Source organism: Mastacembelus armatus, chromosome 15, assembly GCF_900324485.2.
Source record: "Mastacembelus armatus chromosome 15, fMasArm1.2, whole genome shotgun sequence".
Lineage (NCBI taxonomy): Eukaryota > Metazoa > Chordata > Actinopteri > Synbranchiformes > Mastacembelidae > Mastacembelus > Mastacembelus armatus.
In genome coordinates this window covers 785704-803085 of record NC_046647.1, presented here as the reverse complement: position 1 = coordinate 803085, position 17382 = coordinate 785704, and the positions used below count along the sequence as shown (strand labels likewise).

Sequence of the window (17382 nt, the reverse complement as noted above, 5' to 3'; positions counted from 1 at the left end):
CTTTGGGAAATAGACACCAGCTGCTAGCATTGCCACAGAGGTTTTGGTCAACATAGCACTTATTGATAGGTTGCATTGCTACAGAGGTTCAAGGGGTGGGTGGTCAGCCTGTCAGTGCTCAGACTATACGCCGCACACTGCATCAAATTGGTCTGCATGGCTGTCGCCCCAGAAGGAAGCCTCTTCTAAAGATGATGCACAAGAAATCCCGCAAACAGTTTGCTGAAGACAAGCAGACTAAGGACATGGATTACTGGTCTGTGGTCTGATGAGACCAAGATAAACTTATTTGGTTCAGATGGTGTCAAGCGTGTCTGGCGGCAACCAGGTGAGGAGTACAAATAAAGTGTGTGTTGCCTACAGTCAAGCGTGATGGTGGGAGTGTCATGGTCTGGGTCTGCATGAGTGCTGCCAGCACTGGCGGAGCTACAGTTCATTGAGGGGACCATGAATGCCAACATGTACTGTGACATATTGAAGCAGAGCATGATCCCCCCCTTCGGACACTGGGCCACAGGGCAGTATTCCAGCATGATAACGACCCCAAACACACCTTTAAGATGACCACTGCCTTTGCTAAAGAAGCTGAGGGTAAAGGTGATGGACTGGCCAAGCATGTCTCCAGACCTAAACCCTATTGAGCATCTGTGAGGCATCCTCAAACGGAAGGTGGAGGAGTGCAAGGTCTCTAACATCCACCAGCTCTGTGATGTCATCATGGAGGAGTGGAAGAGGATTCTAGTGGCAACCTGTGAAGTTCTGGTGAACTTCATGCCCAAGAGGGTTATGGCAGTGCTGGAAAATAATGGTGGTCACACAAAATATTGAGACTTTGGGCCCAATTTGGACATTTTCACTTGTTGCCAGTTGCCAGCAGTTTAGACATTAATGGCTGTGTGTCGAGTTATTTTGAGGGGACAGCAAATTTATACTGTTATACAAGCTGTACACTCACTACTTTACATTGTAGCAAAGTGTCATTTCTTCAGTGTTGTCACATGAAAAGATATAATAAATTATTTACAAAAATGTGAGGGGTGTACTCACTTCTGTGAGACACTATATATCCCACAGTTTTGGCACAATGTGTTTTCTTTTCCAGACATGTTGAAATATAAACGATCTATGGCTGTAGTCACTCAATAGGCCAGATTAGTTGTTAAAAAGAAAAGTAAAATCAGTTAAAAAAAAAAAAAAAAGGGTACAATAATAATAGTGTATCAAAATCATTGGGTAAAAAAAAAAAAAAAAAGAAATGAAAAAGAGTAAAAGCAAAGTAAAGCTGGCAGAAGCAGGAGCAGGCAGAAAAGCGTCTGCACTCTTCAGAAGCAGGAAGTAAATAACCTTCAGAAAGGCTGATGTAATGGGATATATGGTTAGAAAACCTCAATACAAAGAAGTGTTGCTTGCCCGGCTCTCACACATTGCCTTTGAGCTACCACAGCAAACAGAAGAACTCAGAACAGGTGTGTGAATGCGTATCCCAACCATCATACATAGTGAGTGAATGCGGAGAGATGATGTAATGAAGAGCAGCCCCAGAGAATGAAAGCTGAACCTTGGGATTTGCTGAATGGCACAGATGGTGGTTCTGTGGAGGGGAGGGCTGGGACCATAGCCCACTCGATGTAATCCCGGCATGATAGCACCCACGTAGACTCACATTTCCAGCTACGGGGAATACTGTGTTCAAAGCAAAATACATGAGGGTTTTACTTTTCCACAGTCATCATCCCAGTGTGCTGTTTTTGTTTTGTACAGCAAGAAGCTTTGCATTTGCTGATGCTTAGAGGAGGAGCAGAGTCTGGGAAACATCTTGTATGTATAAAAACTACTATGAACTACAACTCCTAATTTGTAATAAAATCTGTTAATCACTGATAGCCTACAGTAAGCAGAGGAATAAACATCAAACTATTAAGCTGTGCTGAGCTGTTGGACAACGACTCATGTTTGAGTGTTTCTCAAGCTTTCCATTATATAAATCTGTGTGTGCTTAGCATATCTGGTTGTGTACCCACCTCAAGGATGCCAGGACTCTGGTGTTTCCTAAAGCTGTCTTGAAATTGAAGGCAGTGAGGCAAAAACATCACTCTGCTGAGTTGAGTTGCAAATCCTGCGTAATCGAGAACATCCCTGGGCAAGAATACGATGAACCTTGTAGTAAACCATGGGTAAAGCTAAAAGCCTTCAGTAGGCTTCAGTTTGATGCCAAAAGATTTTGGGCTTGATTCATGGTCCACCATTTGACACAGGGAGATTTTGAAAATGTTCGGATTCTCCAAAATGAGAAATGGGGTGCGACTACTCTATTACTGAAGGTAGGCGAAATAAAGCAGAAACTGTGGTTTTTAAAAAAAAAAAAAAAAAATGCAAGCGAAATGGTCTGTTGTATGTCTTTTATGAAGATTGCATAAAGTAACTTGCACCTGACTACGCCTACATCCTGAACGTTTTTGAGTAGACTTCTGTTTTACTTTTAGAGAAGTTATATGGTTACATTTTAGTGAGACAGCAGATATTGTTGAGTGATAACAATGTCACTGGCCCACATCCAGGTTCCAAATCTTCAACTTAGTAAAATAATCTTTTAGTTTTAGTTTATAGAAAAATATTTATATATTCAACTTCACATGTACCAAAAAAAAATTGATTTGCTATTTATACCAAAACTCTGGTATTTTTCTAGTAACAGTATTCCTTATGTAGTAACAGTGTGTGTGTGTGTGTGTGTGCGTGTGTGTGTGTGTGTGTGTGTGTGTATATATATATATATATATATATATATATATATATATATAGTACACAAAAGAAGTTCAGCTCCTGTTTGTTTCAGCTGTTATATATTCAGTATACTTAAAGTTTTGTCAGCTCTTCAACTAGTGAAATTAAAGTATAAATGTGTTTAAGTTTAAATTTTGACTTTCTTGATCACTGTAACTGCAGCAGACAGCTCTATATACTGTACTTTACTGACAGCAGTTTTTTTTTTCTTTTTAATATACAGTAGATCAGTCAAAGCTCTTTTATTCTCAGGCTGTCCCAGGTTCTGAAAGTCTTTTGATAGTGTAAATCAATAACGTTTTTGTTTTTTTTTTCTCCAAAGTAACAATAGCTCAGCACACATTTTTGCCTCAGGTGGTCAATGTTCAAGCAAAGACCCAAATTTTATGGTTTAACAAGTTTAATTTAAGTGCTCAGATCCTTAAGTATGTTTACACAGTGGTGCCAAGAACTGCAAGACAAAGATACAGCGATGGAAACACTGACCACTTTTGGAAAGAAATTGAGGTTCAATGGTTACGTTTGCATTGATAAAATCTGATCTGATTATTAGATGTTACTTGGTAATTGTAGCCCTAAAGAAGTGTGTGTTTGTCAGTTCACATAAATTGCCTGAGTTTCTGCATTAACTGGCCTTAAATAATGACCTGATGTCCATCTAAGCCACAACTATAGGGAAAAATAAACTATAGAGAAACACACACAAACAGTAATAATCTTTTGCTGTGTAATTGAACACACCCATGAAACACACAAGGTACTGATGGAAAAATTTAATTTCAATTCAATGTATTTTTATAGCGCAAATCACAAATCAATCATCTCAAGGCTCTTTACAAAAAACAAAAAACCCAACAAATCCCTTATGAGCAAGCAGAACCTGACTGAGGTCTTACAGATGATTCAAGAGCTACTGTAGTAGAAGATTCATTTATGGCAGCTGTAGGAAGCATCTTATGAATTTTATCTCTAATAGTTGTGATTTTATTTGTAAAGAAACTCATAAAGTCATCACTGCTGAGAGCTAAGGGAACACTGGGCTCAACAGAGCTGTGACTTTTTGTCAGCCTGGCTATAGTGCTGTAAAGAAACCTGGGGTTGTTTTTATTTTCCTCTATTAGTGATGAATAGTATGCAGTTCTAGCTTTACGGAGAGCTTTTTAATATGTTAATAGACTGGTTTTTTTTCTGTTTTTTTACAAATATGTAAATTACACCATGGGGCTAATCTCCTCTGATTCACTAACTTCTTTTCAGATGGGCCACAGTATCGAGCATTTCACGCAGTGAGGCTACAGCACTGTCAACAACATAATCAGCTTGGTAGGCTCAAATAAAGCTGAACATCATCTGTATAGCAGTGGTACTTAATAGAGTGCTTCCTAATAACATTGCCTAAAGGAAGAATGTTTAAGGTGAAGAGGATCGTTCCTAGCACGAAACCTCGTGCAACTCCATAACTAACTTTTGTGTGTGTGGAAGATTCATCATGAACATGAACAAATTCGAGTCTGTCCAATAAATAAGATTGGAACCATTTTAATGCTGCTCCTTTGATTCCAAACACCTGGTCCAGTCTCTGTAATAAGATGCTGTGGTCAATGGTGTCAAATGCAGCACTAAGCACTTGAATATTAGTCTATGATTAGCCAAGACCCCTGATCAAGTAAGCTTTTTGAGTACGTTTTTGAAGCCTGAGGTACCTAGCCTGTTACTAGAAATAAATTTACCAAGTCCGATAAAGATTGTTCTTATTTTCATCTATTAGTGATGAATGGTAGTTCTAGCTTTATGGAGAGCTTTTTTATATGTTAATAGACTGTTTTTCCAGGCTAGATAAAATTCTTCTAAATTTGTGGAATGCCACTTCCTTTCCAGCCTTCATGATGCCTGCTTTAAGGTATGAAAATGAGAACTGTACCATGGAGCTAATCTCCTCTGATTCACCAACTTCTTTTTCAGAGGGGCCACAGTATCAAGAGTTTCACACAGTGAGGGTACAGCACTGTCAACAACATGATCAACTTGGTAGAGAGTAGTGTTGGAACTGGAATGTCCTCCCTCAGTTCCGCGTGTTTGTTTAATTGATAAAGCGGAGGAGATGAATGTGGTCTCAAATTAGCCATTTATTAAAACACACTGAATAAAGCAGTTACAGAGCTCTGAGTCAAACTTTCCCTAGCTGATAACAGTCTTTGTCAGGGCACGAAGTCTGACTGGCTATTCTTCCCTTGACCCAGTGATAATATTACAGAATGAAATGTGCAATCTTTAGGAAGTTGGCGTGTTCTTCTCCCATAGGTTGAGAACGAAGGGTTGTCCTGAGATATCACTGTTGCTATGCCTCCAGGCAGAGGTCAACCTGCCCTGTAAGACAGAGTACAACAACAAAAGCAACAGGCACATCTTATCTAATATTATGCCTAGTCCACTTCTTGCCCTGTAAGAAATTACTGAAAAACATGTTCATCTCTAAACTGCTACTGTTTTGCACATAGCAAAATGCTTCATGAGTATACTGTAATAATGCATTAAAGTTTAATCTATAATATGATAAAAGTAATCTAATACTGCCTTATACCTTAAGCTGTAATGTAATAAAAGTAATAATTCCCACAGTAGGAATGAAGCAACTGCCCACCACTGTGTCGGCACATGGCACAGATGTAAATGAAGATGGGATCATTTTCTTAAATTTATTAACAGTGTTGTCAGATAAACATCTGCTGTAGTGGAATTTTCTTCCAAATGCTGCATGATCCATCATCTTAAATTCAAAAGTTATTAAAGAATGATCTGACAAAATAGGATTTTGGGGAGAAACTATTAGATGTTCAATTTCGATGCCATAGGTCAGAACAAGATCAAGGGTGTGATTGAAACAGTGGGTGGGCTTGTTAACATTTTGAGTGAAACCAATTGAATGTAATATAGAATTAAATGCAGTGCTGAGACTATTATTTTCAACATCTACATGAATGTTAAAATCTCCCACTATAAAGACTATCTGAACTAACCACTAAATCAGATAGGAAGTCTGGAAATTCAGTTAAAAACTCTGAGTAAGGGACAGGTGGACGGTACACAGTGACAAGTAGAACTGGTTTTTGTGTTTTCCAGTTTGGATGTGAGAGACTAAGAGTGAGGCTCTCAAATGAGTTATAATTGTTCAGAGGATGAAAGTTTAATAAGTTTGAGTGGAAGATTGCAGCTACTCCTCCACCTCGACCTGTGCTTCGAGGAACATGATAATTTTTATAACTGAGGTTGATTCATTCAGACTGACATATTCATCCTGCTGTAGCCAGGTTTCAGTAAGATAAAGTAGGTCAATTTGGTGATCAGTTATCAAATCATTTACTAAGAGATTTAGATGGAAGAGACCTGATATTTAATAATCCACATCTGACAGTTCTGTTTTTCTGTTCAATAAAAGGAGTGGTCTTAATTTTTATTAGGTTTTTATGAATATCTCGTCTTCTGTTAACTACTTATTTATATGTTCGAGGGGCAGACACAGTCTCTATGTGGTTTGAAGGGGGTGACGGCTCTAAGGAAACTGCAGAGAGGCGTTTTAGACTGAGTCTCTGCGTCCCGGTCCCCACCCTGGATTGTCAGACTTTAGGTTGGCTAATAAACTCGGCCAAATTTCTAGAGATGAGAGCTGCACCATTCAAAGTGGGATGGATGCCGTCTCTCGCTACCAGACCGGGTTTTCCCCAGAAAGTGGCTCAATTGTCTATGAAGCCCACATCGTTTGCTGGACACCACCTAGACAGCCAGCGACGGAACGACGACATGCGGCTAAACATGTCATTGCTGGTCAGATTGGGGAGGGGTCCAGAGAAAACTACGGAGTCCGACATTATTTTGGCAAAATTACACACCGACTCAACATTAACTTTAGTGACCTCCGATTGGCGTAATCGGGTGTCATTGCTGCCGACGTGAATAACAATACCGAATACCGTCACTAACACACCGAGCTGGCACACCGAGCAAGAAAGAGAGAGAGAGGGAGAAGCCATGTTACTAGCTAGCTAAGCTAACTGGTAGGCTAACGAACGCTAAGTCAGGAAATAGCAATAAATACCGGTAAAACTAGAAAGATACTTGACTAGTATCGGAATGTAGCAGTTAATGGATTGTTTAGAGAGTTTTAGTTTTCAGGTGTGTTAGACTAGCGGAACTGTGTCCAATTCGGATGTTATAGCTAATCTGTAGACGAACTAACGCTATACAGCACGACAAGCTTGCAATAGGAAGTGATTCACTTACCCGGAAACAGTTCATCATCCCTTATCTAAGTATCACTAAATTGAAGTCAACTCCACTGATAAGATTGGCATTAGATACATCAGGGTTTAAACATCCCAGGGATGCATCTCCCCAGTAACGATTACATACCTCTTGTTCTTATTGGCCAAAGAGGAAGTCTGTCTAAAAGGCACTCCTTTTTTAAACAATATAGCAATCCCTCTGGCTTTGGCAGAAAATATTTGGTTAATCCATCCACATCTGAGTTTATTGTGACCATAATTTTTCAAGTGGGCCACTTGCAGAAAAATAACGTCAGGTTTAAGTGCCTTTAAATGAGGTAACACCTTGCCTCTTTTGACAGGCTTGTTTACACCTTTAACATTCCATGTACAGAAAGTCACCTTTATCTTCTTTTCACTCACAGTCAGGGTATTTTGCATTGAGCTAATTTGTATTTATTTAGTTCTCGTCCACATTTGTGTAGTTTTCTTTTTTCAGTGGCATTTTTGGTGAAAATAGTACTATTGACCAACTTCTGGTGTACTTTTTATTGTAAAAGTATACCGTACTTTGTTGATAATTGTAATTTTTCACAAGTTGCTATACAAGCTACTTTGTCACACGTGCTACCCTCTCATAGCCAAACCGGAAGCTCGGAGTAGTCTTAATTTTCATTAGGTTTTTATGAATAACTCCTCTCGTGTTAAGTTCTCATTTAGATATTCGAGGAGGGGTGACGGCTCTAAGGAAACTGCAGAGCATGCCATTGCTGGTTATATTGGGGAGGGGCCCGGAGCAAATTACAGCATCCAACACTGTTTCGGCAAAGTTACACACCGATGCAACATTAGTTATTGAACCCTTGGATTTAACAAGTGGTTGAACCTCCTTTGGCAGGTCTCATAAAAGCCATCAGATGGGCACATCGTTGAGGACTTTTGGACTTTTTTTTTTTTTTTTTCACGGAACTGCTTCAGCTTAGACATATTCATTAGACGTCCAATGTGAATAGCACTTTGAGCTGATTCCACAGCATCTCTATAGGGGTAAGGTTTGTGTTCTGGACCACTGTGGATTTTCCCTGTGGTCATTCTTTAGAAGATTCACTTTAATGTTTAGAGTCATTGTCCTGCACCAGCTTTTACTGAAATTCAGCAAAGTAGCTCCACTTTGATTCCCCCGCCACTGTGCTGGTTTTCACCTTTGAGAATATGTTTTCATCTTGGTATGCAGTGCCCTATTTTCACCATACGCTGTGCTGTGTTTTTTTTTTTTTTTTTTTTTTTTTTTTTCCTCTGGGATCACTAAAGTGTCTGTGGGTCTGTCTGTCTGTTCTATGATACTGTAGTGCTACTCTACAGCTGGCAGTTTTAGAAGGAGTTTACCTCACTGTAAGTTCAGTCTCTGTTTCTGTCACACAGGATAACACTTAGATTTATTGGCCTAACAGTTTGTTGTTTTGGCTGATGGCTCAGGCCTGGGAGTTGAGGTTCGTAAAACACAACTCCAATTGCCTGGAGCTGTAAGTAGTACTGTAGTTTAAAACAAACCATTAGCTGCTATATAATGTACTTTTTTTTTTTTTGCAATATCACAGCAAATAAACAGTGTTGCAATTAAGTCTGTGTCACAGCCAGACTTCCTATTTCAATCTCCAGCCCCGACATGAAGTAAGAATATATAGATCTCTCCTCAGGGAAGTGAACTCAACAGTTTATTGCTGATTATTGTATTGGGGCTGATATTTCAGAAATTTGATTCATTTGATTTTTGGCAATTTTGGTAAGTAGGAGACCTGTCAAAATTAAACATATAGGGTTTGAGTTACATCAGGAGATGTACAGTACCAGTCAAATGTTTGGACACACTTTCCCATTCGATTCAACAGTAAAGTGTATTCAAACCTTTGACTGGTAGTGTAACTTCCAATAAGAAGGTGCAGTCTGCATAAATAAGTGATGTTCCCCAAAACCATGAACCCACAATATAGGACCTGTGGATTTCTGTTTAATTATGTCTGTACATGTAACTATAACAAAATCCTCCAAGCCAAACTTGAGGGGTTATCTTCAGTTCACTGGTTGGGGTGGGATCCTGACTGTTGTAGGACTTATTACTTTGAATAATGTGGTAATTATTTATTGACAAATATTCATGAACTACATTTAAAGTACTGATAATAGACTGTATCAGTACAGTATTTCTCATTCTCTCTCTGAGTTCACCAGCTTTCCTGTATTTCTTCATGCAGTTTCCCTGACTAGTACATTTTACTCATAAATAAATATGATAGACATTGCTTGATCCAGCATGTTACCTATTACCCCTTTAGAAATAAGCTGTGTATGTCCCAACCACCTTTAACATGCAATGGTACAGTCTCTGATTAATGAAATTATTGTCATCATTAAGAGAAAGTACTCGCCGAACACACCTGTGTCCATCCTAACAGCTTGTCAATACTGAATGAGAATTTTCTAAACAGAGTCCACTGTTAAGCGCAGCAGGAACTTCAGGCCAGCCACTGTATCACCAGGAGCACAAATGTAGCATGTGTGTTCTCAGGCATCATACTTTACATTACGTTGACTGTTTTTACAAAGACTTGGCCCTGCTGCACTTACAAACTTACAGAGCCAGTTTTTTGCTAAGCACCACACCCAACACAGTTTGACCAGCATTCACTGTGGCTGCCTACTGCTTACTTATGCAAACCATGTCCTGTGTCTTTTCTCAGATACAAGCCATTTTTCCCATTCCAAGTACAACCTCCACTGGGTTCGGCTTGTGATATGGACCTATCAGTCCAGGACAACAAGCTGGTGGAAGGTCGACTCAGAGTCACCCTCATTGAATGTAGCAGGTGAGGCACTTTAATTTATTTTTTACTTCCCCAGTCACAATTCTATGAGGCTAGAGTTTTTTATTTAGTGTACAGTTCTGTGCTGTATTAGTCAGGACCGTCAGTATTTGCCAAAACAAGCAAAACCATTTGGCATAAATGCCCCATGTTTTTAAAGTTGCACTGTGTATATTTTGATTCCACTGAGTGTGATTCAGACTTTCGATGATTGTGGTTGTTTAGGAGTACTTTTGTCTGCTAAATGACAGCATTTTTGTTCAGCTAAGCTTCACAAGTAGTTCAACTAAAAATTCCTACCAAAGCTTCAAATAAAACCATTACAATAGCGGTGTGTTTCACCACATACTGTATGCTTCACTGCATTGCTAGAAATGCAGTGCCTAAATTGATTTGTTTGCTGTTTCAAAGAACATAGTGAAAGCAGTGTTTCCCACAGGTTAAGAGTCCATTGCTTGTCAGCTGCTAAACAGCATTACACATTTGATTTGATTTGACAGACCACACACTGCCTCACCAGCTCACCCGATGTCCCTCCCTCCACTGCTTTGTGAAAAGCTGGCATGTTTAAATTTTAATTGGCCAAAGAGAAAAATCTTTTACCTCAGGCTCACCCTGATAGAGGCCTTTCCTTTGTTGCTTTATAGAGACAGATGAGCTGTGTGTGCTTTGAAACATGTTCTTGGGTATATTTGATGGACCACAAGACAATCAGATCAGTCTAATCTTTCAATAAGTGATCTACTGTCTATTATAGTCATATAGTCACTTTTCTTTCCCTTCCCTTTTACATCACCTTACTCTATCTAGGCTGGTTTTTAGGATGTTTTTTCCCCTGTCCTACCAATTTCATTATTTAATCAGCTCAAATCAGAAGCTTGCTGTATAAAGTTCTTTTTCCACAGCAGTTCTTGGTGTAGTGTGCCATAAATGTCCAGCAGAGGGAGGTATCCACACATATTTCATGTTATGTGGAATTTTGCAGTGAAAAAAGCCTACTGAAGTAGGCCAGCAGTATACTTCTATACATGTTCATACTGAAATATTTAGTAACCTATAGCTCCTTTAGAGGTATACTGTGTTTCATCTTGTGGTAATCAAGGAAATCAGTTACTATAGTTGCTTTTTCAGTGTGATGGCCTCCTTTATGAACATGATTTACATGGTCCTTCTCAAAATGCAGGATCTTTCAATCATAACTTCATGTCACTAATTTGTAACACAGGCTTTCAGCGTCCTGGGATAACTGTCATAGCATCATTTGTTTTCATATTTGACAAAATCCCAGACAATCTATATACAGCATGTTTGACAAGTAGTACCTGTGGCCAATCAACTGATCAATATGTATAAATCAGTTTACCATTTAAGGTAAGAAGTAGGCATGGTGCCGATGAGGATGGATGAGCTGCATTTAATTAAGAAAAGAAATACTGTTGCTTAATGAATATAAGTGTCACGATAGGATTTTATAATTTTGGAACAACCAAAATCCTGAGTAAATTCTATCAGGGAAAAAAACTGAAGCAGTATAAGAAGAAAACATCTGTATTCTTTGGTACCATCCTGTTCCATTGTGAGGACTTGCTTCTCTTGTCTGAATTTTATATCTTAGTAAACTGAAAAGATTGAGATTTGGGTTTTTCAGAAAAATATTCACTTATTGAAAAACAAATGATTGATTAATGAATAGTTGCAATCCTTAACCAAATATTTTATGCTACACAAATTGTCAGATTTTTTTTTTTTATTGAACTGTATATCTAGTTGAAAAGGTCATTTTGTAATAGATATTCTGAGAAATGTTAAATAAATTAAATAAAGAGGTCAGAGATCGTGACACATTATATCAGGGGACTGATATAATGTGAAGGATGAATGGATGAAAAGGAAATAGTCATTTTAAAATTTAATTTAGAAATATTATAAATCACAAATTTACCAAAAGGGACTTGACAATCTGTACTCCATACACCATCTTCTAAATTAAACAGCAATACAGTTACCAGACCACCGACAATTTATATATAATAGAATTTGAATCAAATGTTTTCAAGTCCTGATTGGTGAGTTGCACCCACTTCTAACTAGTGGAAAAATGCTGATAAAATTAACATATAAAGTGACATAACTAAAATTGTTCTGACTGCAGTAGAATATTTTGTGTTCATGTAGGGTCCCATCATGCTGGATAAAGAGCAGGGAAGTCTGGTTTTTGCTGCCTCTGAGACAAGTAATGAGCACACACATGTGACTTTGTGAGTGCTTTAAAATGTCTTCTTGGAAGCATCTGGCAGCTGCTGCATTTCTTGTTATGTTGTGTCCCTGCAGACTGTTCATCCTTGGCTCCTATGACAGAGAAACATATGTTCATTGCACCCTGGAGCTGAGCAGCCACCAGTGGAAGGAGAAGACTCGCAGTTCCATCAAACAGGTGGGCTATTACTTTTTAGCTTCCCTTTAAACACCAACATTATTTTATTCTAATGCAAAACTTTTCAAATGTCTCAAGAATGATGGCGATAAGATTTCCATCATCCAGTTCTTAATATTATAACACCAAGTTGTGTGATTATAGTGACTGTAGAATGAATTTCAAAGGCTCTTGAACACCAAAACAGAGTTATTGTCACAGATTACCTGATCTAAAAATACTGCAATCCTATATTATCTATATTATCAGTGTGAATTAATATTTGCAGCATAGGTATTAAATATCCAGTAGATTGAAGCTAGTTGCTTTTCTTCTTTTAAGTATCCCCCTCACTGCTGAAGTGATAAATTTGGTCTGTCTACAGGCCACACCAGATGAAAGTTTGTTTGAACAGTGATAGGACATCAGTAATCCTGAGAAATGAGACCAACTTAGTTGTCACATGCACCAATGCCACAAATGTCTAATGGCCGATAAGCAGGGCTGGACTGAGACAAAGAATTGGCCACCACAATTGGTCAGACACGATCCCAGATGAGTAATAAATAGTCTGGACAAATATATCAGTATAAGTGAACCTGTATACTCACTTGCTCTACTGACTTCCAGTACAGCAAAATGAACCAATGGATAAGTGTTCTTGCTTTATGGGCCAAATTTTTTTTTTTTTTTTTGAATGATAAACAATAAATGTAAATATAGCCGCAAGTGGCGATGAACTGCCCTCGCCGCAAGCGAACTTTAGCCATTAATATGTTTAAAAGCAACGAAAAAGCACAAATGTCATGGCATGTCAAAACTTGTCCAGGGCCTCAAAACACCCTCAGACCCCAGAGGGTTAAAGCACATAATAATAATAATAATAGTCCTAACGATTTCCAGACCCACGGCCACCTGTCCATCATAATATATACATTTTCGGAAAGGTCTTGCGCAGACCCACGTCATGGTGGGGTGTGGGTCAGTCTCCCATGCTACCTGGGATGACCCCTGGCAGTTTTACACTCCTGGCTCATTGAGCAATTATAATAGGCCTTTGCCTGCACTGTCAGTGGGCTCGGGCCTAATTATATCAGCCTCTGAAATGTATTGGCCCAGTGGGACGACATTACCACTGCTGATATGACGTGTAGTTTCACATTGTGTATTGGAGTTAGAGCCAGAGATGCCAAAACCTGTTGCCACCATCAGTCTGCGACATTCACAATTAACTTAGAAGAATTCACCCCATGCTGAGGGTTACCAGGTTCAGTAACAGTGGACCTGCTGAAATGCTTTTCAAACACACTTTTCATTGACATTGATTGTCCCATGTTGACATTTAGTGAAGCAAAGAAAATCTTCAGACCCCTCTGGCAAACCTTTTCTAATTGCTGTAATTTAGAGATATATTATATCAGGCTTGTTTGGAAGTGACTAATGACCGTTTTACTGCAAAATGTCAAACCTAATTACTGGCTCTCACACAAGCAAAGGCTGATTCTCTATCCATGCCACATGTTTCTGAATGACATTTGCAGTGGATCAGTGATTTTTTTTTTTTTTTTTTTGAACAGTTATTGCCGTATAGTGTTGTCATCTTTGGAGCTTTGGAGGCTGCACTTCCAGCAGGGGGCAGTAAAATATCAGATCTTCATCTCTAACGTAATGACATTACATTATAGACTCCTCTGTGTAAAAATCACAAATTCCTAAAATACCAAAACTCATACAGCAGTGAAAGCATATTAATGATGAAGAGTATGGAGAACCTTTGGTGTAACAGCTCATTTTGTATGTATTTACCATACTCATGACAAGTCCTACACTTTTCTGACTCTGTTAAATAAACAGGTGGAAAAATAGTGGGGGGGATTCAACATAGTGCTAGGTGGCAAAAGAAAAACATAATTATTTATAAATACTTTTTCCTGTGGATAGTTTATATTGATAATGTTTAGGGAAGAATTAGGCAGTGAGTCCTGCACTGTAACATTACTGACCTAGGCTATTGAAGTGGTCATTTCAGTCGTTATTACATTACAATGTAGTGATCTGTTCTAGTCAGTGTAGCCAGCAGCACAGTAGTTCTCATGCTCATGTTAGCCTTGACACAATAAGGTAAGCCAGTCTCACTCTTGTAGCACACTGGTGCAACCATGGGCGGAGCCGTGGGGGAGGTACTCATATAGTAGGAGGTACTATTTTAATGTAGCTGCTTCTTAAATAGGAAGGGGAGGCAAATCTAAATAAATTCTAACCAATGACTGAAGATTCTAGGCCTTCATTTTTTATTTTCTGAGATTGCTGGAAGTACACTGCTAAAGCATGTGCTACACAACAGCAACAACCAAAAGGATGTTTATAACAACATGCTGTTGCACATACACATCTTACACAAAGACATATACAAACCAGGAATGGATGTACTAAGCCATCTCATGGTCAGTTAAACCTCTTACTGTGTGACTCACCTGAAGGGCAGCTATCGTCATACTTACTGAACGGCATCTGTCAATACTGACAAACTATACATTATTGGAAAGCACGACTCAATTTCAACAGTGTAAGCCATTTTAAGTTACTACTATCACAAAAAAGTTGTTTTTAATAACAGTGCATAAATGAATGTAATCCTTAAATAAATTTACAGCCAACAATCCAATAATTAATCACTGTGTGAACGTTTCCACCCCAGCACCAGTACAGCTCTCTCTGAGCGGACCCCACTTCAAAGTACTTGTCCCTTTTTTGTTAATATACGCATAGAAATGCAGATTCACGGTGGCATTTGAGCCTGATTTATCAGACTTCTTCAGTCTGCATGTCCCCAGCAGGACTGTGTAGCAGGGATTAAAGGCTATACCATCTGGAAAAGGTCAATTCACCATCTTTCTCTCTCTTTTCTTCTGATGATTGGCAGAACGATGTGAGCTTCCCTTGCTCACCTTGTGAAAACAGCCACTTGTCTTGTATATGGTAATGGCAGGGATTTATTATTCTCAGGTTGTGAAATGGTACATTCAAAATACCACAGTTTTTTACTGCAGCATGTTCACAGTGCCCTGATGGTGGTGTTGCATCAGGAATGTGTTGGTTTTAATTCTGCCACCAGGTGTCGCAAAACCTATTAGTCTGTTTGTGGATGCACAAACATACACTGCTGCCAAATAAATAATCTGTTCCACTAGGTTTCACATATCTAGTTGTAGATCCCTTAAACATGGAGCACAACTCCATAAGTTACTAAAACAGTAAACACCATGTACAGTTTGCTAGAATGAAAACATCTCCTTTCAAAACTGATATATCACACAGCTGCTGTCACAACCATATGTTCTTTCATTTTATCAGCAAAAATATTGTCAACTGGGTTTCGTTCAAACACAGTAGAGCTGACCACAGAGAGGGGAGACTGGAGGTTTAACGGGTTTGAACCACTGTACTGTGTTTTAAATCAACTCTCCATATTACTATTTTATAGTCTACTGTTTCAGTCACCCTGTTTCATTCCTAAGAAATAACATAATATAATAAGTATGGCTGATTGTTGGAGGATGGCGAAGGTAAAAAGTGTAGCGCTGTCACACTGACGACACAAGTTTGATTCTTACTCTTGCAGTAAGGCCAATTAATTATATTTTTACACAGACAACAGAACAGAAAATGACAAATGGCAGCAGTGCACATATCGCACACATAATGCTGTAACTTCATTAATCATTATTATTATTATTAAATATCTGCATCCACATTGTTTAAGTTTATGCAGTTGTTTTTCCAAGGTACAGCCAAGGTAATCAAAATATATAGAATATAAATAAAATAAAATAAAAATACTATGGTCAGACGATAAACCCTGGAAAAAATAAGTCTGAATGTTGTGTCCAAATTGTGCATAGAAATAGTTACATTGCGAATTCACGTTTGAGGCAAGATGAAAATATATCGGTCATTTCTATTCAGTAAGCTGAATGTTTCTGTCTGTCTGTCTGTCTGTCTGTCTGTCTGTCTGTCTGTCTGTCTGTCTGTCTGTGATTGTGAAGGGTGTGGTGTTCAAACAGAATAAACATGCTACATAAGAATACGTATTTCAATATAACAATGGCACAGCTGGTCAATAAAATAAAAGCTACTCTGTCAGCTGTGTCATTATACATGAAAGCAGAACTTTGCATCGTCAGAAGGAGGGGGGAATCTTGTGCCATACATGGAGATACAAAGTATTTCCATGGTAACAGATGCGGTTACTATACACCAGCAGGAAAAGTCCCAGAGGAGAAAAACAATCAACTCTTAGACTTTAATCACAGACAAAGTAAATCCTTAGCTATGCATAATAAACTTATAAATAAAATTCTTCTTTTGTGTACATCCTGTAAAATAAAAGTAAAATCCTTCTCCTACAGTAAAGCATAGTGAATTCCCCAAAACAAACTATCCAACAATAAGGTACTTCATGGGGGTGGTTGACATGGAGATGGGTTTCCACCTGAAAAGGTGTGAATACCTTTTGACAACTACATTTAAATTTCAATGAAAATTAATTTTGGCATGAAAGAAAGAAAGTGAATGAAGGCAGTTCTAGAGATTTGTTTTGTTTGAATTAAAGGATATTATTCACAGCACTGGGCTATGCCATCTAAAGTAGCTATATTGTTAGAAAAGCTATTTCTGAGGTTTTTGGGCCCAAGTACAATAACTTCTGTTTTCACTGAATTTAAAAGTAGAAAGTTACTGGTCGTCCCGGCCTTTATGCCAGTTAGACTCGCTTGAAGTCTGGCTAAATTGTTTAAGTCCAAATAAACAAAATCCTGATAAATATGAAACTGTAGAATGATGAATCAGTAGGTCAGAGACTTTTGATAGATCAGAGAGAGGAGAGCTTCATCACAAGATGAAGTTTTAGAGGATATTCTTGACTCTTTAGTCCTTTTTTTCCCTTTTCCTTCCTCCGTCCATGAGATTTTAGTAGCTGTTGATGCAGGATACAGATGGTAATTTTCAACCAGTAAATTGCTATTTTGGTTTATTTTCTTTTGTCTGTTTATTCTTAAAAGTAGTA

General features: G+C 38.4%; 1 protein-coding gene across 1 annotated transcript in view; it reads left to right on the top strand.

The window, feature by feature from the left end:
• The window catches only part of pdzd8 (PDZ domain containing 8), a 79441-nt gene that overhangs the window by 13100 nt on the left and 48959 nt on the right, over positions 1-17382 (top strand). The window contains exons 2-3 of the mRNA XM_026308724.1: positions 9782-9907; positions 12236-12338. Coding sequence (XP_026164509.1) covers positions 9782-9907; positions 12236-12338 — 229 coding nt within the window. The remainder of the gene's footprint in view (positions 1-9781; positions 9908-12235; positions 12339-17382) is intronic.